Below are 26,147 nucleotides of genomic sequence, written 5' to 3'. Positions count from 1 at the left end.
GATTAAAAAAAAAAATACCTGGGCTATTTTTGCATCATCCTGCAGTTTCTTTAGTTTTCCTTCATTGTTATGGATAAAATCCTTCAGCATCGTATTGTGGTCATGCATGGTGTATTCTCGCTTTGTCAGGTCCAGGCCTCGCTGGAGCTCCTTGACATCCAACAGCACATTTTCAAGGGACACTAAGAAATAAAACACAAATGCTGAAGTGTTTTTGTTAAAAGAATGGGACTAACACTCAACTGTAGGCTTAAATTCTAACTTTCCTAACTCCTTAATGAGAAGTGTTTCATAAAGCTCAAAAAGTTGGTAACTTGGCAAATATTTAACCACAGATTAAGACAGTGCCCCTGTATAATAAAAAACTGCTCATCACATTTTCAGTTGGTACTGACTGGTAACACTGAAAATAACTGTTAGGCATTCTTGTATAGAGGTCAGTTTTATCCATAAAGCACACAGCACAGACAGTGCACCCACTAATGTACGGAACACTGCACTTTGTTTTCTCCTCTCTGTGTTTAAAATGTATAGCTGAAATCTATAAAAGGCTTATGAGTTGTACTTTAAATATTATAATCCTGCTGCAAGCACAAGCAGTGGAGAAAATCAGTTTATTTACTTAAGAATGTGTTTATTCCTAATATGATGACATTCTCCAAAATTCACATTGTACTTGTATGGGTATAGTGTTTAAGACAATTTCATCTTGACGAATGATAGGGGTGTACGTTCTTTACAAAACCAACAATAATATTTGGACATTACTGCAAACTGGACAGCAACTTAAACTGCTCGTTTGAGATTACAGTTGCGTAACTGATGCTGAATAGCATCTTCAATAAACATGGGCTCTTTCTCTATTTATGTAATATCCACAGAGATCACAATCGGTGTTCTGAAATGTATTATGCACATTTTCTTAAACTCTGTACTGATCTTGAAAAATTCCATGCAAGTATTCAGTATTCAGCCTGATAGTTACATTGCATCTGTTTGCTAGATGGATGCTCACACCACCACTTCTGGGAAGAATGCCAAGTTTGGCATCTATGAATACTCACTCTCACCACTCTGAAGCTCACTTTCCGTGACTGTTTGGACCAATGAAACTTGGCCATTTGCATGTTCATAGAAAGAAATGATATATAAGCATGGCCAAAATGAATCCATGTAAAAATGGGAATATTCACAGATATATGACACTATTCACCCATGCTATTTGAGAGGCAGTATGGGAATGCCACTCCTATATTCCCTATTTAAAGGAAAGGATGCACGTGAACTATTATTCATAACACAAGACTGCAAAAATATTTTAACAATTAATTGTGGCATCTATATAAAAATATCTTGAATGCACAAACAGTCATACAATCATGAATTTGAAAAATGTAATTTACACAGCAGACTTTAAAAGTTATACAAAGAGCCTTGTGGTCAGTTCCGGTGCTGATCCTACGCTTTTCCTTTGCTTTCATACACCTGCAAGTATATTCCGATAAAATCATTTACAACTGACATCCAATGACACTAGTCAGTCCTGGATAGCTAGCTCCACTGATTGCTTGAGATCGTCCTACGACAGCAGACCTCAAGGACCCAGTCAGACATTAAATGCCATTGTGGAAATACAACAAACACCGCATGTGCTTATAAAATTTATGTTTATCTGTAGCCTTTTAGATTTGTTTTTACAGTGCAAATTCCAATCCAAACAATTAGTGCTTTTCTATGTAAGTGGCTGCTGGTACTAGGGATGTAACAGTGTAGTCAATTAACCGATAAGCATAAGCTTATAGGTTAATGCTATAGACTACATGCATTTTCCCCACCCCACACTCCTTGCCAGTAAATTTTTTAGCAGGCTGGCCAGCAGCCTGGCTCAGTCCTGCCTTGCACTGGGTCCTGGACCAACCCCCGCTGCGGCTCTACATTTAAAGTGTATTAGGAGCCACGCAGGCTGGCAGCCTGAGTTCTGGCTCATGCCGGATCTGGGAGCTCAGACCCGTCCCCCCCCAGACAGGGGCTGCCCGGTAACTATAGAATAGTTGACTAAACAATAAGAATTCATGACTATTCAATTAACCGATATTTAACATCCCTAGCTGGTACTAGAGGACTCCTTTTAAGTATTCAGACTGTAAGCTGTTGAGGATAAGGCCCAGTGTTCCCTGGAAGATGCGCAGCAGCACATCCCCACAGCTACTTAATCAGCCCCGCTCAGTCAGGCAGCTCCATGCGTGGAGCCCTGAGCCCGACTGGGCGGGACTCATTGCACAGAGGATACATTGGTAAAGCCTATTTTTTTTTATTCACACAGTACCTAGTGCAGTGGGGTTTTGCTCCATGACTGGGACAACTCTAGATGTTATCACAATATAAGTAATAATAAAGTATAAAAACATCAGCTATAATAGGTCTGTGACATGAATGTATCCTCCAACTTCATATTTATCCAACCTTTATCTGGCACCCTTCACCACAGGCCTACCAGCCCTATAAATTAAACTTCCTACCTTTCTCTGAAACAGCTCATGGGGATAGAAGGGTAAAGTACAGCAGAACCTAGCTCACATAGGAACAAGGTCCACTCTAGTCACCGTACCTGCAGCAGCTTTCTCCACATAATGAAGTTCATTGTAAAAGAGGGATACTTGGTGATACTTCTCTTTCACAACATTGGATATATAGTGCAACAGCGTTTGTTTTCTGTCCGTTGACTTTGTGTCTAATAACTGCAAGCAAAAAGCAAAGAAACTTGTTGGATTAAGGTGTGCTAAGGGCCAGGCTATAAATTATCTGTTGACTGAACTGATATTTCATTAGATGGAGAAGCACAAAGAAAAACAATTAAGGAGCTGCAATTACAAATTAGAGGCATATCTTTTGAGACAAACACAAGAGAGTAGATTCCCAAATCAAACTTCTCTTATTATACAATACATTCACATTTTAAAACACAGCTGGCATCCACTATGCATCTACTCATTGGCTATTACCCACCTGTTCATGCTGAGCTGTCTTCCTCGCACTGTTTTAAAAGCTAGGTGGGACGTACCAAATATTAACTCTCATCGAGGATGGGAGAGTACGGTAGTATTAGCCACAGCCAGGCAGAGTGCAGGCTGATGGTGTGAGAGCTTTCCCCATAGAGCTCTGATAATGCACACCCAACCTGATCTGCTGTATTATCTGTTGCATAGGGCATGATTAACTGTCCCAGTCTGAGAGCTGGAATTGTGATGATTAGCAGCCAATCTCGGGACACACCTGACTGAAAGCATTTAAGCCTATATCTCCATCATGCTACTACTGCACCTGAACCCCCTCTATTTTTATTTCCCTTGTCTTTCCCACCACCACCCTTCTTCTGCTGAGCTAGACACCATCTAAGCACAGATCCTCCAAATTAATTCCTTTATTCTCTCTTACTAACAGAAGTCCGCCCCTCCACCTTGTTACAACAGAATAACACACATGATCCATAGCAAAGCTGTCACTTACACTTTTTATGAACTGTATGGAGGTGAAGAACTGAGTAGCAGATACTCCCCCCACCAAAGCTAGCTCCCAGCCAGGCTGTCATTCTACTCACCAGATCTAAACTCTGTAGTTTAAACCCATACACTGCTCCTCTTTTACTGCTGTTCATATAGTTTCCAAGAGCCAAGATTATCTGCCAGAGTGAAAGAAAAGGGTAACAGTGAATTTTTAATATAAGCAGGTATGCATGGAGGAATAACACTGATTATCTTATAAAAGTACACTTGCATAAATAAAACTGTAATTACCTCCAGTATTTTCTTGAGCTTTTGGGATGACTTTATCGAGACAGATGCTGCTATTACTGCATGGAGTTGCTAAAAACAAATACAAGAAGGGGTGTGTAGTTAACACATATAAAACCTTAAATTCAAGGCAAAAGCACTCAAATTCTGCTCTTGGATCTGCACAGTGCATCTCGTGGATGGATATTCTCCATTCCACTGGGTATGAATTTCACACACGCTGCAAGTTTAATGTAGAGTAAACTAAAACACAAGTGTGCTTGCTTCTACAGTGCCATGCTCTTTATGATAATGAAAGATGTATCCAATTATGTGGAAAAGGCCTCAGGGAGTCACCAGCATAGACAGCATGGGAGTCATTAATTTGTCTTCAGTTTCAGTTAATGAGTCAAACAACATGATTTCCATTTTCACTACTTTTAAAATTTAAAAGTGTAAAATAAAAAGAAGCATTATGATTTTTTGGGACACAGCTGGTTATCTAAGCTCTGTAAAATCTGAGCCTGTATTTGCATACAGAGATGTGGAGACACAGATGCATAAATTTTGCCGGCATAACTTAGAGGACAACCTTTAAAATTAGAAATTTAGCATATTATACAAATGACATAGTGACTTTCTTCTGTGCTATGAATGGAAGTTATAATCAATTCTAGTGGGTTACTTAAATAGCACTGATGTCACTAATTGAGGGGGGGAGAAGACACTGACCCCACCCAAGGACTACAATATTAAGTTATAATCATAGTTAGAAAATTATTTTGTTTTATTTCTTTTTCCTTTCCTCTCAAGAGTGAGCTACAATGATTCATCATGACATTCAAATCTTTCATCTATCTTTTAACATCTCTTTGCTGGATCTGTCTAGGGATTACGACACCAAGTGCTACTCTGGAAATTTACCACACAACTTCTTGCTATTTGGCCTCAAAAAGCTAAGGATTGTCTCCACTACTAAAGCAGCAATTGATCCAACAGGGTTCAATTTAGCAAGTCTAGCAAAGACCTGCTAAATTAACTGCTGATTGCTTGGACATCGATTCTTGTACTCCACTTAAACAACATGAATAAGCAGAGTCAATGGGAGATATTCTCCCATTGACCAAGCATGGTTTCGACCCTGTGGTAAGTAGATCTAAGTTATCTCGACTTGAATTATGCTACTAATGTAATTCAAATTGCGTAGCTTAAATCAACTTTCCCCCCATAGTGTAAACTTGTCACTAGAATACTGAAAATCGTTGCAGATGTAGTGTTTAGAGCCCATGAAGCAAGATTTAAGCTCAACTGTGGTCACTACAAATTCTTAAACCTATGATAGATAGAATTGACTGAAAAATATAAAACATTTTTGGTGAACATTTTGATTGAGATTTTTTCCCTCTCTTTTCTCCTTGAAAATATTTTATAAGGAAATTTTCCTGATCATTCATTACCTAGCTAGGTGAAATAAAACAGAAAGAAGGTTTCTCCTAAGTGTCTTTCAGAAAGTGATGCAGATTGTTGGAATAATTTCCTGAGTTCCAAATGTGAAGCTGTAATGGCAGCACATTGTACAATTCAATTTAAATTTATTTTTAACACTGCTCTGGCACCTGTGACTCACTTACCGGTGTCAACATTTGGATGCTTTCTGCAAAGTTGCCTATGAAGGCCATGATGGTCATCTTCTGCATCAGCCTCTCAATCTTACTGAATTGCATCATGAACCGATCTTCATCAGACAGGTTCTCGAGAGGTTTTCTCTCCCGCTCATAGAGCCGTAACACTTTCACCTCATTCTCAGTGGGCAAGAATCGCATCAAACATTCGACAAAATCCACTGGCAACGTTTTCAGGTCAAATCTACATGGTAACAGACACATAAAGCTTGGTGTTACAAGAAGGAAATACCAAATGTGACAGACCAGTTTGCTTTGGCAAAGCCAACCAAACGACGGCAATCTGCCTTGCCCAAAATCTCTATTCAAATAGGCAGAGCAAATGACTCCTGTTCACCCGTGCCATACACAAACCCGAGACAATGAAACTAAACCTAAGGAGTTTCCTGTTATCTCTGACACACTGGTGGTCTCTGATGCTGTCTAGGTCATGCACTGCTTATAGTGGAGCCTTGGACCTCCAATTTTACTGTTCTGGGTGAGCAGGGCTGAGAGGGCTCGATCATGCATAATGAATGTGCTGAGTGCTAAATGCCTATGCACATGTTCAAAGAGATAAACAGGATAACTGAAGCTGTATTAATGTGAATGCTGCTATCTGGTTGCCCTCTAAGGGTATGTCTACACTACAAAGTTACAGGGTATGTCTACACTGTAACAGACGTTAGTTCGAATTAACTTTGATAGGCACTACACTAGCAAACCGCTAGTTCGAACTTCATTTGAACTAGCGGAGCGCTTAATTCAAACTAGGTAAACCTCATTCCACGAGGACTAACGCCTAGTTCGAATTAACTAGTTCGAATTAAGGGCTGTGTAGCCACTTAATTCGAACTAGTGGGAGGCTAGCCCTCCCCAGCTTTCCCTGGTGGCCACTCTGGGCACCACCCGGGAAACTCATCTGCCCCCCTCCCAGCCCCGGAGCCCTTAAAGGGGCACGGGCTGGCTACGGTGCCCGTGCCAGGTGCAAGCCTGCCAGCACCCAGCCAGCAGACCCTGCACCTGGCATGGCATGAACCAGCCACCCGCTGCCACCCAGCCATCCGCCTCTTCCCAGGAACAGGCTGGCGGCTCCCGGGAGCCTGCCCGGGTCCGCAAGAGGCGGGCGCCCGCCTGGTCTAGTGCGGACATCGTGGACCTCGTCCCCGACCTCCACACTAGGTACAGGAAAGTGGCCGTCTAGGGCAGGATAGCTGCCAGCCTGGCCACCCAGGAGCAGGTGTGCATGAAAATCAAGGGGGTCCACTGAGACCCCTGACCATGAGCCCTGAGCTTAGAATGGCCGTACTGGGTCAGACCAAAGGTCCATCTAGCCCAGTAGCCTGTCTGCCAACAGCGGCCAACACCAGCTACCCTGGAGGGGATGGACCGAAGACAACGACCAAGCCATTTGTCTTGTGCCATCCATCTCCAGCCTTCCACAAACAGAGGCCAGGGACACCATTTCTACCCCCTGGCTAATAGCACTCCATGGACCCAACCTCCATGACTTTATCTAACTTCTCTTTAAACTCTGTTCTAGTTCTAGCCGTGTCAGCCTCCTGTGGCAAGGAGTTCCACAGGTTGACTATTTGCTTTGTGAAAAAGAACTTTCTGTTGTTGGTTTGAAGCCTGCTACCCGTTCATTTCATTTGGTGTCCTTTAGTCCTTCTATTATGGGAACTAATGAAGAACTTTTCTTTATGCACCTTCTCCACACCACTCATGCTTTTATAGACCTCTATCATATCTCCCCTCAGTCTCCTCTTTTCTAAGCTGAAAAATCCCAGTCTCTTTAGCCTCTCTTCATATGGGATCTGTTCCAAACCCCTGATCATTTTAGTTGCCCTCCCCTCTCCCAGCCTCTCTCTTCCCCTCTCCCACCTCCTTTTCCCAGTCTTCCCGAGTTTTGTTCAAAAAAGAGAGTTTCTATTTTTGAACACACGTGTCCTTTATTTTGTACATCAGGAAGGGGGGCTAGGGAGGGGTAAGTGGAAGGAGGTGAGGGAGGAATGGGGTATGAGCCCTCGATGGGGAGGACTGGGCTGGCTCTGCAGGCTCCTCGGGGTGGAAGCTCTCCTGAAGCCCCTTGATTGACCCCCCTCCACATGGCAGCCTGCGGCAAGTGCAGCTGGGCTGATGGCCGAGTGCTGTGATGTGCCCAGTGTGGGCACTCAGGGCACTCCAAGCCAGGACTGCTTTGCAAGCGGGGAACCCCTGAGAACTGTCTGTCCGGGGTGGGGGTTGGGTCCCTTTAAGCACAGCCCTTGGCTAGCCTGAGACAGCAGCTCCATGCTCTAAGTCCTAATCTGATGCCCTGCTGGCACTGCTTCCAGCCATCCTTAACCTCGGTTCAGGGTCCCCTCAGTGTGGACATGCTAGTTCGAATTAGCAAAATGCTAATTCAAACTAGTTTTTAAGTCTAGATGCACTAATTCGAATTAGCTTAGTTCGAATTAACTAATTCGAACTAAGTTAGTTCGAATTAGTGCTGTAGTGTAGACATACCCTAACTTAGTAAGTCCTAAAGGAGGACATGTGGCTAACATCTGTAATATGGTGAGGATCACACTTAATTTTCACAGTACCTCAGATATGGCCATTTTCCAGCCATGGCTGTCGTACCTTATGTTTACTTAGAGCACTTAGGGTGTGTCTAGACTACATGCCTCCTTCGACGGAGGCATGTAGATTAGCCAGATCGGAAGAGGGAAATGAAGCCGCGATTAAAATAATCGCGGCTTCATTTAAATTTAAATGGCTGCCCCGATCTGCCGATCAGCTGTTTGTCGGCAGATCGGGGCAGTCTGGACGCGATGCGCCGACAAAGAAGCCTTTCTTCATCGGCACAGGTAAACCTGGTTTCACGAGGCTTACCTGTGCCGATGAAGAAAGGCTTCTTTGTCGGCGCGTTGCGTCCAGACTGCCCCGATCTGCCGACAAACAGCTGATCGGCAGATCGGGGCAGCCATTTAAATTTAAATGAAGCCGCGATTATTTTAATCGCGGCTTCATTTCCCTCTTCCGATCTGGCTAATCTACATGCCTCCGTCGAAGGAGGCATGTAGTCTAGACACACCCTTACAGATAAACCAGTGGGTGCATAGGACTCATAATCTTATTGTTGCTCACTCTTAAGCCTCCACTCTCACATGCATGGAAAGCAAATACCTTGCCACTCTGCTGTGTGGCACACACAGACTTTCAAGACCAAGGCTTTTGTGAATAAGGAAAAGGCAGACCAAGCTGAGCACAGCAGTGCCGGATAAAGCAAAGAACTGACCTACTGGCTGTAGAATGGGGGAAGACCTGATAATCCCCAACTAGAAGACACTGGAGCATGAAAGCAGGGAAGAGAAGATCATAGAATCATAGAATAATAGGACTGGAAGGGACCTCAAGAGGTCATCGAGTCCAGCCCCCCTCCCTCAAGGCAGGACCAAGCTCCACCTACACCATCCCTGACAGATGTCTATCTAACCTGTTCTTAAATATCTCCAGAGAGGGAGATTCCACCACCTCCCTTGGCAATTTATTCCAATATTTGACCACCCTGACAGTTAGGATTTTTTTCCTTATGTCCAATCTAAACCTCCCCTGCTGCACTTTAAGCCCATTACTCCTTGTCCTGTCCTCAGAAACCAAGAGGAACAAATTTTCTCCTTCCTCCTTGTGGCACCCTTTTAGATATTTGAAAACCGCTATCATGTCCCCCCTTAATCTTCTTTTTTCCAAACTAAACAAGCCCAGTTCATGAAGCCTGGCTTCATAGGTCATGTTCTCTAGACCTTTAATCATTCTTGTCGCTCTTCTCTGTACCCTTTCCAATTTCTCCACATCTTTCTTGAAATGTGGCGCCCAGAACTGGACACAGTACTCCAGCTGAGGCCTAACTAGTGCAGAGTAGAGCGGCTAAGATACTAAGATACTAAGTTAACATAAAAGGACAAGGGTCTTGTAACCTAAAAGTTAGATCTGCAGCACCAGATTGAGACTATAGTAGTATTTGGCCAGATTAGAAGAGTGAACATCCAAACTGCCATCTGAGGTGTCCTCATTCAAAAACCATTAGATGCTCATAAAGAGGGAAAAGTGTGGTAATAAAGGAGTACTCTAGCCTCACAAAATATTGGCTTTGACAGGCAAGTAATGTTCCAAAGAGTAAAGACAGTGAATCTGAATGTATCTTAGGGTACATCTACCCTGGAATAAAAACCCAGAGGCACAGCTGTGCCTGGCCCAGATTAGCTGATTCAGGCTTGTGAGGCTCTGGCTGTTGAACTAAATGTCTTGACTCTGGTTGTGGCCTGGGCTCTGGGACTCTCCCTCTGCCCCTCCCTGCAAGGTCCCAGAGTACAGGCTCCAACCCAAGCCTGAACATCTGTATAGCAGTTTTGCAGTCCTGTATCCCAAGACCTGGGCCAGCTATGGGTATGTAGACATACCCATAAAGTGCATGATGGATCTTAAGAAGCAGGATGTGAAACCACATTCTGTTATTAGGATTTGTAACACACACCTGTAACATTTTTGCATTTGGCATTGTATCTCATCATTATTTAAATAATACCATCTAAATTGTATCAGTGCATGTGGATTAAATTTAGACATAATGGCAGAAACTAACCATTTTACCTATTCCTAATATTAACCATACTTGTCTCAGGAATGTTTTTACTTTACAGATATAATAGGAAATGTTGCATCACAGGAGTCAAATGTACATTACATTGATGGTATTCTTTTAAGAATTACTTACTCACTTTTCTAAACATACTTCAATAATTTGCATTGTCTTGCACAGTACTGTAATATAATGACGTAAAATGACACGTTTAACACATCTAGATGGAATGCAATCAGTGATTTGTGGGGGACTCAGAATAGTTCATCCTTCTTCTTGGATCTTATGCAGCTGCAAAAACATTTGTACTGTCTGCCAACTCAGACCCAGATTTTCTATGTATGATTGCTCCACTGATAAGTTTTGCACTTACGCCTGAATAGCTTTGCATATCTCATCTGCAGTCTTTCCAGCTTTTCTTAAAGTGATGGCAAGATTTTTGGCCCTGTTTGCTTCTAGTAATGTGACTTTGTTTGATCCTTTTTGAGTTATCTTTTGTTTGCTTGAAGTAAGATCAATGGCTGGACCCTGGGCTTTTGTCTTGAATATTTCTTCAAATTCATCCACATTTAAATCCTAAAAAGAAAGAAATCCCCCCCAAAATATTTTTTTGAATTGCACTTGTCCAAAGTTCTCTCCAAAGTGTGTGTGGGGGAGAATCAGGGCTTCAATCCTGCAGGGGAGGGTGGGGAGCTGCCGGTGCTCAAGGCTCCTGCCCTACAGTATGTGTGTGTGGGGGGGAGGGGGAACTGCTGGCACTCAAGACTCTAGCCCCACAGTGTGTGGGTGGAGGAGATGCCGGCGCTTGAGGCTCCAGCCCCACAGTGTGTGAGGGGGGAAGGAGCTGCTGGCATTTGGGGCTCCAGCTCCACAGTGGGAGGAGGGAAGAGGAGCTGCTGGCACACAGCGCTAGTGGCTGAAGTTCCGAGCACCGGTGGCTCCTCACACACCCTGCATGGATGAAGTTCAGCCCTGCAGGATAGAGAGGGGGAGGGGAGCTGCTGGCACTTGAGGTACCCATCCTACAGTGGAAGGAGGAAGGAAATGGGATGGGGCGGGGACCACGCCTTACGTCAGGGGCCTCCCAATAATAGGTCTTCAGCCCCACAGCGGAGGCTGCCTGAAAACGGGGCTTCAACCCCACAGCAAAGGCCGCCTGGGAATGGGGTTGAGCTTCACGGTGGCGAACAGGGCTGCAGCCAGCAGTGAGGGCTACAAAGAAAGGGGTTTCAGCCCTGGGATGGGCGCCAGAGGTTGGGGCTTCTGGAAAGGCTGGCAGACTTTCCCCCTTCTTTAGGGTGCACAGGGAGGCAAGACACTACTACCTGGTTTCTTTTTATGTTTCTCCCTTAGCACCCTGCCTGACTCCAGACACCAGGTGCTGGTGCCTGCTTTACCACCAGCCACAAACAGGAGGCTGCTGTGGCTGTGCTGACTTGGGAACGCAATGACCAGGAGGGGGCATGGAAATATGGGACATTTTACCCCTATTTAAAAACAATCAGGATGCCTGGGAGACATCTTTAATACAGGTCAGTTGTGGTAAAAACAGGACGGATGGTCACCCTATCAACCCTACTATACTGATGCTCCAACTCATCTTCAAAAGCACTCAACAACCTGCAGGAGCCTGCATCACGTAAATGGCATCAGCATTCTTATACTGGGAAAATGTTGTTGACCATCTTGATTGTTTCAAGCAAAGACATGCACTTTTATAGTCAGTCTGGCCCAGCTCCGTAGCTGGGGCAAACTGAAGGCCTTTGTACTGGGGAGCTCAATTAGCTGTCACGGTTGCTATTTCTCAACACAAACACTCACTTTCAAAAATAAATTCCTAGGATAATCTGTGCAAAGTCTTGCACTTAACTGCACTTAGTACTGGGAAGCAAAACACAATATGCAGTATTCATACCTCTAGGATCCTTTCATCATCAATTTCATTGAAGACCGTCCCATTAATCTGATTGGGTTTGAGAGCTACCCAGTTAAAGACTGGCATGCGGAATTTTGTCTTGATAGGCTTCTTGATTTTCACAGCTAAAGGTATGAGAGAGAATATCATTATAAATGCCAGAAGAACTGGGAAACATCTGGAGAAACAAGACACAGTTGTTGTTTTTTTGCAAATGGCACTTCAGCATTGGAGGAAGAAATGGTAAGGGCTAAGTAAATACTTTTAAAAGCCTGAAAAGATTATGCTGCTCTGACAAACAGCAGAGAGATTTTATCCAGCTATTCAGCTGTTTTATATCCAACATTCTGATATGTTTAGTGAAAGCTGGAGACTAAGAAAATTTCACAAAAGGGAATGTGTTACTCTAATATATAATAATACAGTAAACTTCCGATAATCCAGCACCTTTGGGACCCAGGAGGTGCCGGATTATCGGATATGCTGGAGTATCAGGAGGTACTCCGGAAGGGGGGCTATGAAGGGTCTGGGGGAGAGGTGGCAGGGAAAGCCCCACACAGCCACCGGCAACAGGCCAGTTGGGGCTGCAAGTGGCAGTGGCAACTTGGGGAAGTGGCGGAGCAGAGAAGCTGGGGTGCTTCCGGGTTGGTCCCGCAGCGCTGCCCCTTACCTGAGCGGCACTGTGGGACCAACCTGGCAGCAGCCCAGCTGCTCGGTCCCCAGCTTCCCCAAGTCCGCCACTCGTCAGTTTCAGCAGCGGCGACTTGGGGAAGCCGTGGCGCAGAGCAGCTGGGGTGCTGCTGGGTTGGTCCCACAGCGCCGCCCCTCACCTCCCTGCTCAGCGCCTGGCAGCACCCCAACTGCTCTGCTCCGCAGCTTCCCCAAGTCCACTGCTCATCAGTTTCGGCAGCGGCGCGGAGCAGCGGGGGTGCTGCTGGGCATGGGGGTGAGGGGCGGTGCTGCGGGACCAACCAGGCAGCACCCCAGCTGCTCTGCGCCTCTTCCCCAAGTCCGCCATTGGTCAGTTTCAGCAGCGGCAGCAGCGGACTTGGGGAAGCGGCGTGGAGCAGCTCCAATTGTCCGGTTGGCCAGAGCACTTCAGGGTTCCAGTTGGTGCCGGACTATCGGGAGTGCTGGACCGCTGGATGCCAGACAATTGGAGTTTTACTGCATATGTTAATAAAATTAAGAACATGCTATATATAACATAGTGTGTTCTTAATACTGTTCTGGGCTGGTTCAGAAACCAAAATAATTTTTAACTACTATAGGAAATGGATAAAATGGTATGTGACTTTAGTTCTGTTCTGCCAGAGAACATTCCCTTTCTGCATGTGACGACAGGACAGGACAGGACAGGTTATGTGAGGTTCTGAACACCCTCGTATCCCACTGATGTTAATGGGGATTGTGCACTCTCAGCATCTTGCAGTCCTACGCTGTTGATGTGTGATGTTACTCAGTTCTTTGTGTCTAACTTTTAATAATCAATGCTATGGATAAAGTTGTTCAAGCTAATAACAAGGCAGGGGCGCTATGATTAATGCTTTTAGCAAGAGATGGAGGTGTTAGCTGAAGATCTTTTTGATTAAACAGAGAGGGGGCTGTAGCTGAGGATTCCGCTAGAAGTGAGTCCTCTGTCTAGCAGAGGATTCAATCAGTGGTGTGTGACAAGAGAAGCCTTTTTACAAAGATATTGTTACAAAAGAACAGAGTCCTGTTGGGAAAGGATTCTGCTATTTCACACGAGCCTGAGTTTGTATTTTAAAGCACATAAAAGATAGTCTCCAACTTAAGCACAATTACATCTTAGGGGTAACAAATGCTTTTGCCTTCTCTGATTTGCACAATGAACTTGTAACTTTGAAGGGATGCTATAGAAGATGAGACCAATTAATCCTCATTAGTCAATGAGCACAAAGCAAAAAGTAATGGGCTAAAATTGGAGAAGGGAAAATGTAGGTTAATTGCTACGAAAAACTTTATAACCCTAAGAATAATTAGACAGTGGAACAAGCTACCAAGGGAGGCTGTGGAGTTCCCACCACAGAGAGATATCTAAGGTTACACGGGCATCTAAGGATAGTAAGTATAAACATTAATAAGAGAGGATACAGAGGTATGGACTAGGTGACTTATGTCCCTCTAACCCAAAATGACCAATGGTGCAGATATATTGGTTAATTATGCAATACAAGAGAAGTGTCAAATTGCCACCAACCTCCCTCCCCCCCCCCAAAAACCAGCAAAACCGTAGTACTTCTAAATGATCTTAAATACACCATTACTTTGGTAAGTTGTTTTTCATTGTTTCTGACATTTAGTGGCCCGGCCAGTTACTAGGAATCTGTGATGATCATTAAGATTTGTTCATTAATGCGGTTAAGTTATTTTCAAACGTGAAACTCTTTGCAGGCCACAGTCAAAGAACACAACCCTGTTTCTTATTCCCCCAATGATGGAAAATGCCATTTACCTGTAAAACTGTCATCTGGGTCCATTTAAACAAACTGAAATATTATACCAACAGAGGTTCATACCATCTCCCACAATTTAACACTTCCAAGTACAGGTAGTCTCAAACTGTAAAATTCTGGTCTAGATGCAAACTTTCCCAGAGTTCAGGGTTGTTCACACATGGAATTCTGTTTTGAATACATCTCTCTTCTTCTAAGACAGATGTACTAGTTCCTCTTCACATCCCCAGCTGAATCTAAACATTATTAAACCTTAGTGCATCTAGAAACCTGAGCAATCCTGTTTATGAACATTAGATTTCTTCACAATCCCACCCAGTATCAGATTACACCGTTAGGTATAACGTCTGAACACGAGGGGGGGGGGGGGAGGAAGAAATCAGGTTGCTTCTCTTCAATACTTTTCATGTATTGTTTTCAAGGACAGAGACCACCTTTTTCAGGGTTCCCTCTCCTGTTGTGCTTTAGAACCAGGCAAATGCCATGAACATTTTTCTCTCATTCATTTCTCTCCTTTTCCCTGATTCAAATTTTCAGAAGATTTCACCTCTTCTATGTCCGTGTCCCTTTTGTGTTCACTTCCCATGGACAATCTAAGGAACGAGGAGCTTACTGGCACAAAGAGTTGTAGAAACACGGAATTTTAAGTGGACACAGGAAAGCAGTCACAAAATAAAATCTGAATGTATAAATTTGAGTATTCACACCAGAAATCTGATTGCAAGAGTCACAGTCATCCAGTCAGGATGGAGGAACACAAATCAAACACTAGTCAATTGAGTTTGATCCGCAAATGCAACAAACTGCTTACACACAATCTTTGAACCAAGAAGTACTTGGTAAAGAATGTAGAATAATGAATAATTGGAAGTGACTAAATCAGAAACCTGGACTGAAAAAGAATTTACATTTCTGAATAAATGATTCCCTGTGAATTACTTGCCCAGGTCTAAATACTAAACAGAACAAAAGCACTCCCTGCCTTTGTTACAGAACCATGCTCAAATCTGTATGGTAACACCAAAGTGGTCCTATTCTTTCCTTGAGGTATACATGAGTAAGTGCCATCAATTTAAACATCCACTATGGAGATGTGAGGTCACACACATTGAAGTCAATGATAGTTCTGCCACTGACTTCAACAATTAGGACCTTGAATGGGCAGCAGACCCCAAAGACAGGCTTTTCAGGCTGACAGCCATGATTCAGCAAAGCACTTAAGCATATCCAGCAAAATGCTTAAGCCTAGTGTGATGAGGTACATACTTCACATCAGCCTGGATGGGCTTAACAAAGACCTAAGAAGTCAATTAGGCTACTCAACTTCACCTGCCATAGGCAGGGCCGGGGGGGGGGGGGGGGTTATTTAGGAGTGAAGCCCATTTGGGGGAAAGCTGTGTCAGCACTATAAAGCCAAGAGGCTGAAAGCAGAAGAAGGCTGCAGCCACTCTCTAGAAGGAGGCAGGGAGGCCATCACGAAGGAAAGCCGGGGGGGATTAGCTTTGAAATCCTGTCCTGGAGTAAATCGTCTCACAAGAAGGTAGGAGGGGGTGAAGTAAAAATGGGGAGTAGAGTGGCTCCAGTGATAGAAACAAGAAAGTGGCAACAGAGGCTGGGTAGGGAGAAATTTAGTGGAACAGCAACAGAGATGGGTACTGAGTAGACCTGGATTGCTAGTATAGGGTCCTTGGCCTGGGACCTGGTGTAGGTGGGCCCAGGTTCCCCTGCAGTCATGGCTATAGTGGCACAGAGCTGGAGCAGAACATCATCCACAGAAGGCATTTAGACAGTGGTCCTCTGTACTTCATAACCTGGGCTAAGTTACTGGAAGTCAATCACTGTTAGAGCAGAAATGTGCACCAGATGGAAACACAAGGAGGAGCACTAGCAGTGAATGCAAACCCCATGACAAATGTGCTAAATAGCACTTAAGTCAGTGAGTGGGACCAAATGACGTTGATGGGCTTAAGCATCTGCTTTAGTGCTTTGCTAAATCTGAGTCTTGCTGGCGAGAAACAATTCTGTTTGACAGCACCCATAAAGATATCTGAAGGTGCATAGTTTTTAACCTCCGAAGGTGTTAAAATAAGCCCTCATTTCCATGTGTTGTTTGCATTGTTGGCATATTCTGTAAAATAACAAGCAGCTCACACTCTGGAAACAATGTACAAATAAAGCAAACCTGAAGTTAAAATAACAAATAGAAGGAGGAGATCACATCACAAAAGGAACAGAAAGGAAATGGGTGTAAATACTTAAAATACTTAACAAGAACCTACAGAAAAGCTTGATTGGACCATCTTACCCGGAAGCAGAAAGAACAAAGAGAAAAATAATTAGTGATGGTAAGAATAGCATAATTAATTAATTCACGTATTGGGAAATTTATCATACTAATGTGATCACATGACATTTTATGAATAAGCAGCGAGAGAAATTCCCCCTTCTGTGTAAGCATTTTATCAAGATTTGACAGTTTCATCTTCCTTGCTCAGTGGATTATCTTATGAACAAATACTAGTGAATAGTCCTAAAGTGGCCCCAAAATACTGCAGGAACATTACAGTAGCTGTAGTAGAGGGGAACTGTGCTACAGGCTTCTACAATTCTCTTTTTAAATAAGAGGTGCAAATCAAATGAGCTAACTGTAAATTCCGGCCAGCTGTGAATTAATAAATATGTCAGGAAGGCATCAATTTCCATTTCAAGTAACTTTCAAAATGTAATTTAGTTTATGGAGTCCACTTACTTCACCCCGGTGTGCAATATATTCACTCACATGGAAACACCATATGCAAGTCCTATCTCAGTCATTTTCTACTCACCAACTAGCTTTTCTGTAGTTCAACACCCTCAGCAATCACTATAGGGTACAAACCTAGCACCAGAAAGCAGGAAAGCATTTCAAGTAAACTCTGTAATGAGATTCTTGAGAATTGCAGAGGACGCAGATATAGCCTTTCCTTCTCATTAATGAGCTTTGCTCAGGGAACTGAGTGAATTTTAATGGGCCAGAATGCAGCATGAGGCATATTCCTCCAAATCACACTTGACTCAAAGGAAATGATATTAATTGTACCACGACAACAAACAGAAATGGAGCACGCTTACTGAGCAGATTTACAGGGAGGTCTATGACTAATGACAAAATCAAGCCAATGGTTGTAGATTAAAAATGGAAAAGGACAGAGAGGAGGTTAGCCAGGAAGACAAGCTGACATTATAATGTCATTCCAGACCCCTCAATCAGAATCCCTTCTTTGCTCAGCTCACTCTTTTTATCAGCACAGGACTGAGTTTGAACACTGGACAAGTTGCAGGATGAGTACAGGGAAAGGAAACTACATGCTCTAGCCCCTTATGAATTATTAGCGCAAGAAGATGTGGTGCCTAAGGAATATTACAGTAGTGCACATGCTTTGAAACTGGAGTATTTTTATAAGCCTGCCAGGGAAAGCCTAATCAGTAGTCTCAGCTGCACACGTGTTATTTTTTTAAACATACCATTACCCGCTAGTTCCATAGTGACTCTGCTTCTCAGAGCTTTCCTCCTTCAGAGGAAACAAAAGATCAAAGAGTGGTAATCCTTAATGTTTATTAAACTTTATTTTAAAAATATATTAATCAGAACTCCTCAGAGTCTCTCCTTCTGCCATTATTATGCGCTCTCGTGATCTCTAGAGGTGCGAGACCTAGTAGTATTCACTTGCTGGGTGAGGTACCCAGTATAAGTCAAATATGGCATAAAATAATATAATTAGATCTGGTCAAGAACTTTCTTTTCCCAGAAATAATTAAGATAAAACCAAAAAAGATTTCATTTTTGGTCAAAGGTCCTTAAAAAACATTGAGGTTTTCACTGAAAAAGAAACCCAAGACATTTTGGGGGTTTTGGCAACCATTATTATACATTTTTAGGGACTGTTGGGTTTTTTTTGTTTGTTCTGAGAAAATCTGTAAGATTTTGATAAAAACAAACTTTTTTTCAGAAAAACGTGTGGTACAGGAAATTAAAAAAAAATTTCTGTAAAACAAAACAATGTTTTCACCTGATCTAACTATAATATGAGAAGACACCAGCAATGGGGAATCCTTCATAAAATACCCTAGCAATTTTATAAACACCAAATATTCTAAGTAATGGATAGAATGTCAGAAATCAATAAGGGGCTGTCTGTCACTTTGTGCTTTAGCGTCCTCAAGGATGTTCTCGATTTTATTTAAAAAAATTTTTAAAAATTGCCTTCTGACAGAGCTCCCTCTCAACCGTATGGATTGCTTTTTTTGCAGTTATTTTGAAGAATGCACTAATGGAGCATGCATATCAATTTACCTGCTAACCCTGAGTTGAAAACCACCGTGGGAGAGGCTGTTCCTGGCAGAGGAGGTGCTGATGGTGGTGGTGGAGGAGGCAGTGGAGGAGCTGGGGCTATCTCTGCAGCTGGACCAGGAAGCGGTGGAGGTGGTGGGGGAGGTGGAGGTGGAGGTGGCATAGGTGCTGTCACAGGACCATTTTGCACTACAAAGGGAAGGGAAAAGACACATTTGCCTCTGAAAGAATTAATCAGAACAAAACAAAACACCCACTCAAGAGAAACCTCTGAATTAAAAGCCTCAAAAGCTATGTCTGTGAGTCAGGTTTCTCAATGGGTGTAAACTGAAGCTTGCTGAGCTAAAGCTGAGCTTGCTGAGCTAAAGCAGCTGATGATCCAGCTGCTAGTTAGCATACATACCACTGCACGCATCTCGTTCAAAGGAATGAAACAAACACATCTGCTCTCATCAGAGCAGACATTGTTCTCCTTGTCTGGGTTGAAACCCTCTTTGCGTTTGTCAATTTGGATCCCTGAGATCTGTGCCTGTTCTGTGACGATGAACCTAACTTACACCCTCAAAAGAGCTCCAACCAGTGTGAGACCAGTGTTGAGTGAGGTCAGGCACACTAAGCTGTCCCATCAGCTTCCAACCTCCCACCTGCCCCTTAGAGCCATAGGAGCTCTCACCTGTCTCAGCAGTCGGTGCTAATGGTGGTAATGGTGGTGGAGGGGGTGGCAATGGTATGGAAGACGTAGCCCCAGTCACTGGTCCCATACATGTGCCAGCTGGAGCATCTGACCCTGATGGCAGCGTCCCAGAGGCCATGGCCACAGGAAGAATAGAGATGTCACCATCCCCTTTCTTCTGAATTTTAATGGTCCCTTGCTTTTCCAGTTCATGGATCTTTTTCTCCAGGGTCGACTGCCTTTGGATGGCTTCCTCTTTTTCTTTGACCATTTTTCTCAAAGTGTGAACCTGGGTATTTGCATCTTTGTAAATTTCCTGCAGAATTGTCCAAAAGTGAAAAAGTGATTTGCCTTCGAACGACAGCACAGAACAGCACTAGCAGTACAATGACACTACAATCACTATTACTCAGTTATCAAGCATTCTGATGAGACAAATACCTCTTCATTTGCCCTAAAGAGGGCTCATTTTGCATTCTTCCCAGGTTAGCACTAAGAATTTGTACAAGGATGAGTTGTATAAGGAATCTCAACTCTGCATGCGAAAGAGCTACTAGGATAGAATGTGCGGGCTTCACTGTTAAAGTATATCCCATGTACACTACTAGGATTATGTTAATCCTAAATAAGTAGTAGTATATGTTAATCTTGTGTCAGATGAATTGTGACCTTTCCTTGCTCACTCCATATTCAGTGGCTGGCTGCCTGGCCTGCCTACGAGCACAGTTGGACAGTTGGGAGAAGCAAGAACAGAGCTCTCCCCTTTTCCCTGCCAATAACTGGCAGCCGAGTTCTCAGTGGGGACCTGTACAATCGATGAACGACTTGAGGCTCATTTCCAGGAGAGGGCCCATAGGCTAACAGTGTATAGGTAGTTGCACACAATAGCATGGATAAAAACCTGTTAGAGCCTCTGAAACCTGATTTTGTCCTTCTAGCTGCCTGACTGACATTGGAGTAAAGAATTATATCCAGTGCTTTTTTTTGTTTAAAAAAAAAAAAAAAAAGTGCCAGTAACTAGGGTTTTGAAAAATTTGTCAAACAAAAAAGCCAACCAACCAAACAAGCAAAAAAAACCAAAACCAAAACAAAAAAACCCCACCACAGGCAAAAGCCGAAATGTGGCCCCTTTGATTACCATGTGTGCAAGTGCTCCCAGGGCTGGCTGGGGACTGTGCCGGGGAAAAGCAGCAAGTGCTCCCAAAAAAAGGTGACGATATGTCATACCAGTGCATACCGTCACAAAAAAAGCACTGATTATACCAGACATAATTGTTCCCATAGAACCTAATGAACATAAACAGGAAAAAAGCAGAGACTAAAGGCATCATAAAAACTAGAAAATAAAACAAATATAACTGAGTTAAAATATTAAATAGTGATTTAACCTGCCTATTGCCATTTCTTTAGCAAGACCAGCCCAACCCTATGTGGAGATTATGTGTCACATCTGCTACTAGTGTAAATTGGTGTCACTCCATTTCCTATATAACTATAATTCTCTCTCTCTCTCTCTCTCTGCAATATGGATGTAAAGTGCTGCAAAGCACCTAAGATGATGTAGCTTTGGTTAACTATATATTATGAAAGTCTTGGCACCCGAATATGCTGACAACTTTTGCCTGAAACACTTTAGCTTGTTAGCCAGTCTTCATCTTGCAATGCACAAAGGCTAAAGGGCTCTGTTGAGTCACTAAAATAGATAGCTTGTTATCCTGCCCAAATAAAAGAGAGGTCCTAATTTCTTGAGAGAGAGAGAAGGAGATCTAGTGTGTGTGAGAGCAGTCAGAAGAAAGGAAGCACAGAAGCAGCCAGACTAGGGAGAAGTTTTGGGCTAATGTTTAAAATTAATTATTAATTTCTGTGTTAATGAATGCCTACCCCAGGAAGGGACGCTACACAGTCAGTGGACAGTATTTGACTGCATACAAGCATCAAACACCGCTGATGCTATGCACCCAAAGTTTGTGAAGGCTTTAACTCAGCCTGTAATTTTTACTCCATCAACTGTGTGCAAAACTATAGATGGAATTAAATGCAGATATGAATAACAAAGTTTAGAGAGCTACATGTCTGATTTGGCCATGCAAGTAGAGAGTTAAATGTCCAACCTCAGTTGTCCGCACTCACAAGTAAATCCACCTGCCATTTATTATGGGTGCAAAGTTAGCAGCCATTAAAGTTCAATTCATAAAGTCTGAATCATCTGTAAAAGTACCACAATTTGCTGTCACACTCCTATTTCACATGCTTTCATACCACATACAAAATGAAATGGAGATCTTTCTCCTGAATGTAACATCTGTCTAGAATTTCATCATCACACTTACTCGAACAACGTCCAGTTCTTTGTTTCTCTGCATAAGCTGCTTTTCCAGTTCCACAATCTTCGCCATAGCTTCATTTTCTGTGTCCTGCAGTTTTTCTGATATCTGTAATTGAAAAAATAATTATACTGAAAGTCACAGATTTCCCAAGCAACATCACTAGTGCTAGCTGGAAAAGTGGTACTCGGTAAGCTATCGACATTGGGCTGGATCCTGAAATTCTTAATCAGTACAGTGCCCACTGAAATCAATAGAAATTTTGACTGAGTAAGGACTTCATTATTTGGTCGTTGGGGAATAAAATGCATTGCTGACAGTTCTGTTAAATCTGAACATCATCTGCTAAACGTAAACAGTAGCCAACCCAATGGGACTGCAGCTATGAGTCTGCTAAAGAAGGGGACACTCTACAAAGAAAGTAAGACTTCTGGGTCACTTTGGGATAAAACAGTAAGGAAGCCATCGCTTTGCTTATAAACTGAGTTAAGTTTCATCTAGAAACTACTGAGATACAAAAACCATGGAACCACATAATGCTATTTTTGCAAAGCAGATTCAGCCTTTCTAGGGTCCATGGTTACTGTCTTTCGACAACTGTCAGATCAGATTCGCTCACTTGACAAATAAAAATGATGTTTTGGGGTTTATATAAATTGCCAACCCTACAAACTTAACTTGGGATCTGAAAGCCACACTGTAATTCTAACTGAACTAAGGTGTTATAAGTGGTAATGTACAACTGACTTCTGCATTTCTGCAAACGTCGAGGTAAAGATTCTGCAACTGGAACATATTTAACAATTCTGTTAATGTATGAACTTGGAGAATTTCAAATCTTCATTCTCACATAGCCAAATAGATTTTGTAGTGCATACAGAAATAAAAGGCAGAAAAATGTGTTTTGGGAAATAACGAAGGCATTTATATCTCTAAATATTCACACTTAGCAGATCTATTAAGTAAGAATATGCCATTTTTACCAAGGCATTTTTCAGAGAAAAATAACACATCAAGGGAGAGAATATTATAGTCAGTTCTTACTGACTCTTGAGAAAGAATGTATTTGTTCTACATCAAGCCAATATTCAGAATCTGGAGTGGACTTATGACAGGAATGGAGAAAAAATAACTGTGGGGGTTATTCTTTAAGTTATGGGGAAAACTGTGTTTAAAACAGGAAAGTCATATTTTCAAGACTAAAATAAATGATACCAAACATTTCTGGCATGGAAAAGCTAAAAGAAAACAGTGACTCTCAGAGTGATGCTACACTTCAATCCCCATGTGGAACACACCTGAGTCATTACCTCTTGAGGCCCTAGCAGTTTGTTTTATGAAGTCAAAATGCATATCAGTTCTCTGCTCATCTCCTTTCGGCATGATACACAGTCCTACTGCTACAGAGATTTACAATGATCCCAAATGCATGCTTCCTCAGTCTGTTTCTGCTTTACACATACTTCTTCGTGTATGTGTTGGAAATCACACAAAACTCTTACTGTACTTTTATGGCATGGAATGTTTATCCGTGCTATTCATTTGTACTGTATTGCTAAGGAATCTGCAATTTGCATGTAAATTGTTTTTTCTATCCATAACTCTATACAGACTCAGGTTGCCAAGTGATTCCATCTGGAACTGTAATTCAACTGCAACTAAGAGCTGTGGAACTATTGGAAACCATAAGCTCTAAACCACAAAGCTAGGCACATACATGCTTGATCAATGGCGAAGTTGCCACTAACAACAGGAACTATACACATGTGAAGAAGAATCTATTAAGTCCTCCAAAAGGAACCAGGCAAGTCTATCCATTGTAGACTATGTCTACATTTGGAGCTGAGAGTTTGATTCCCAGCCTAATGTCCATACTTGAGCTAGCTTTCAATGCTAAAAATAGTAGGGTAGCATCTGCAGCAGCAAGTGGCCCATATTACTGGAACTCCCTAACTATTTTAGTATACTAGCTTGATGAGAGGTAGTGCGAGCATGTCTACTCAAGATGGGAATAATAGAAATGTGGAAAGGGACATTGATAGATCATCTAGCCCAGTCCCCTGCACTGAGAGGTAAGACAAAGAATTACCTAGACTATCTCTGATGGGTGTCCATGTACCCAGTTCTTAAAAACCTCCTATGACCAGGATTCCAGTATCTCCCTGGGTAATTTGTTCCAAGGCTTACTACCCTCACAGTTAGGAAGTTTTTCTGAATGTCTAACTTAAAACTTCCTTGCTGCAATAAGTGGCTTCCAGATCACAGTACTAAGATCTTTACCATCAACATGTACCAAACATGTACATGTGATCAATACTTAAAAGTAGTGAATTCTTCAAGATGCACAGTGAGCTGTGTCCACACTGGGAAGGAAAGATGATCTTATGGTTTACTCTGGCAATCTGGTTTTAGTTTCTAGTTCTAATCCAGACTCACTGTATACCTTTCAACAAATCACTTAATCCCCATTTGCCTAAATTTGTCACGTGTAAAATAGGGATAATACTTTCCTAGCTCACACATTTGAGAGTAAATTCACTAATATTTGTGAGGTGTTCAGAGGTTATAAAGTTGGGGCTATACAACTATCTAGAGGGAGGTAGACAGACATAACACAGATTAGACCCAAACTACTAATTAATGCAATTCTGTTCTATTTAGACTCCTGTACCATAACAGTCACTGTGGTATCTGAAAAACTTGGTGTTTTCTCCCATCCCTGGCTATGGTCAAATAAAACAAGATAATCAATTACAAAAAATCTAGGAGGAAACCAATTTTCACTGAATCTGTTAAACTAGGAGCAAAGCCATCAATTAGCTAATGAGTGGAAAATATGAGAGCTAACATACATTCTTCAGTGTCTTGGTTTTCATTACAAGTTTTTTGTGCAACAATAAAAACACATGGTTATTGTTGAGGAGTAGCCACCAACAGTTGATGTCATTTGATTGTTAACATGAATGATTCTAAATTAAAGCCAGAGTCAGTTTCAAGTACGAAGAGAAGCAGCAGCCACTGCCAAGTCTCCACTGACACAAAATTGGAGGCCTCCCCACAAGAACTGCAGTAGGAGAGACTTGTCATCTCTTAAAATCTAAGGACACAAAGTGTCGTTTCCCCAAATGAGGACGCACCTCACTTAGCAGCACCTGGACCTCCACAACCAGCTGCACAAGAAACCATCCCTGACATTTTCCAAGATTCGTTCAGCTCCAGATGCCAAAACCTGCTTAATCCCTCAACAGGAAAACAGCCCAAATTACTCCTCTTATGCAGAGACTCCTTACACCCAGAGGCTCTACCTCTGTCTAAGACAGTGCTGGCAGCAAGCCCACAAATATAGTTTAAAGCATGAGCATGCAAGCTAAGAAAAGGGAAAAGATCATTTCAGCTTTGCACTAACATGAGAAATATTTTCTTCCAGTTCTTCGACTCTTTCCAAGGCTGCGTTCTTGGTTTCAGCATCTTCAAGCAAAGCCCCCACATCAAACACGTTGTCCAAGTAAGCTTGAATCTGCACCTGTAGTTTGTCACTCTCTGTGTGTTTCAGCTTCTGAAAGCCAAATGGAAAAGCAGCATTATGAAATGCATTCAATAGCATGACAAAGCCACAAATACTGAAAGGACGCAAAAACATTGCAATCAAGTTAGGGCACCATTTTCATATTTCAGAAGGGCTTACCTGTTTTTAACATAATAGAAAAATACATGCTCAATTGTACAGAGGACCCCACAAGTTTAACCCTTTAACATTAAACAGTGATTTCTTTTGTATTAATATGAGTATTTTCTTTAATGAGAGCTTAACTTTGGAATATGACTCTTAACATCATATGTGCAAGAGCTAGACAGACAAGAATACCAATTGGAAGATGAACACTCATTGATGTGGCACGTAAATCTGTGACCAAGATCTACTTCTATAGTGTGGGCCTATACTGTGCTCTTCAGGAACGGGCTCACCCTGGGGTTGGTATAGAGCCACACCTCACCACTGCAGTGGGGAGCACTGGGGGACAGATGCTGTGGTCAGGGAAACAAAAAATCTCTCCTGGAACTTCCCAGCATACAGGCAGGAGCAGCCAGTTTTGCCATCTGGCACAAAGGAAGGGGTGGGGCTCTGCCTCCTTTCTACCCCCTCTGGGCTGGCTAGTGCCCCAGGAAGCAGCAGCTGATGCCTGACACCTGTAAAACACAAGGGAAAGGGTCCATGTGCTTTCCTGGCCTTGTGTACCTGTGCAGAGGTTCTGTATCTGCTCTCTTTTTGCTCTGCCTGTGCTTGAAATGAGCCCACATAATTAGAAATGTTAACCTTTGAGGTGAATTGGCATAGGTCAGGAAGAGATTGTGATGAAGTATTTTTTTGATGA

The 26,147-nt window shown here is 42.7% G+C and overlaps 1 protein-coding gene across 5 annotated transcripts in view; it reads right to left on the bottom strand.

Moving 5' to 3' along the window:
• The window catches only part of FMNL2 (formin like 2), a 286,160-nt gene that overhangs the window by 13,793 nt on the left and 246,220 nt on the right, over positions 1–26,147 (bottom strand). For all 5 annotated transcript variants that reach the window (XM_006125649.4, XM_006125650.4, XM_006125648.4 and 2 more), the window contains exons 12-22: positions 25,181–25,330; positions 21,781–21,882; positions 19,451–19,766; positions 18,781–18,966; positions 11,971–12,095; positions 10,429–10,631; positions 5,402–5,636; positions 3,795–3,863; positions 3,599–3,679; positions 2,609–2,738; positions 19–182 (exon numbers count right to left, since the gene is read on the bottom strand). In XM_006125649.4, coding sequence (XP_006125711.1) covers positions 19–182; positions 2,609–2,738; positions 3,599–3,679; positions 3,795–3,863; positions 5,402–5,636; positions 10,429–10,631; positions 11,971–12,095; positions 18,781–18,966; positions 19,451–19,766; positions 21,781–21,882; positions 25,181–25,330 — 1,761 coding nt within the window. The remainder of the gene's footprint in view (positions 1–18; positions 183–2,608; positions 2,739–3,598; positions 3,680–3,794; positions 3,864–5,401; positions 5,637–10,428; positions 10,632–11,970; positions 12,096–18,780; positions 18,967–19,450; positions 19,767–21,780; positions 21,883–25,180; positions 25,331–26,147) is intronic.

The sequence above is a fragment of the Pelodiscus sinensis genome, chromosome 7 (assembly GCF_049634645.1).
Source record: "Pelodiscus sinensis isolate JC-2024 chromosome 7, ASM4963464v1, whole genome shotgun sequence".
NCBI classification, from domain to species: Eukaryota; Metazoa; Chordata; order Testudines; family Trionychidae; genus Pelodiscus; species Pelodiscus sinensis.
Note: the sequence above shows the minus strand (reverse complement) of the source record. Positions and strands in the feature narration are given on the sequence as shown.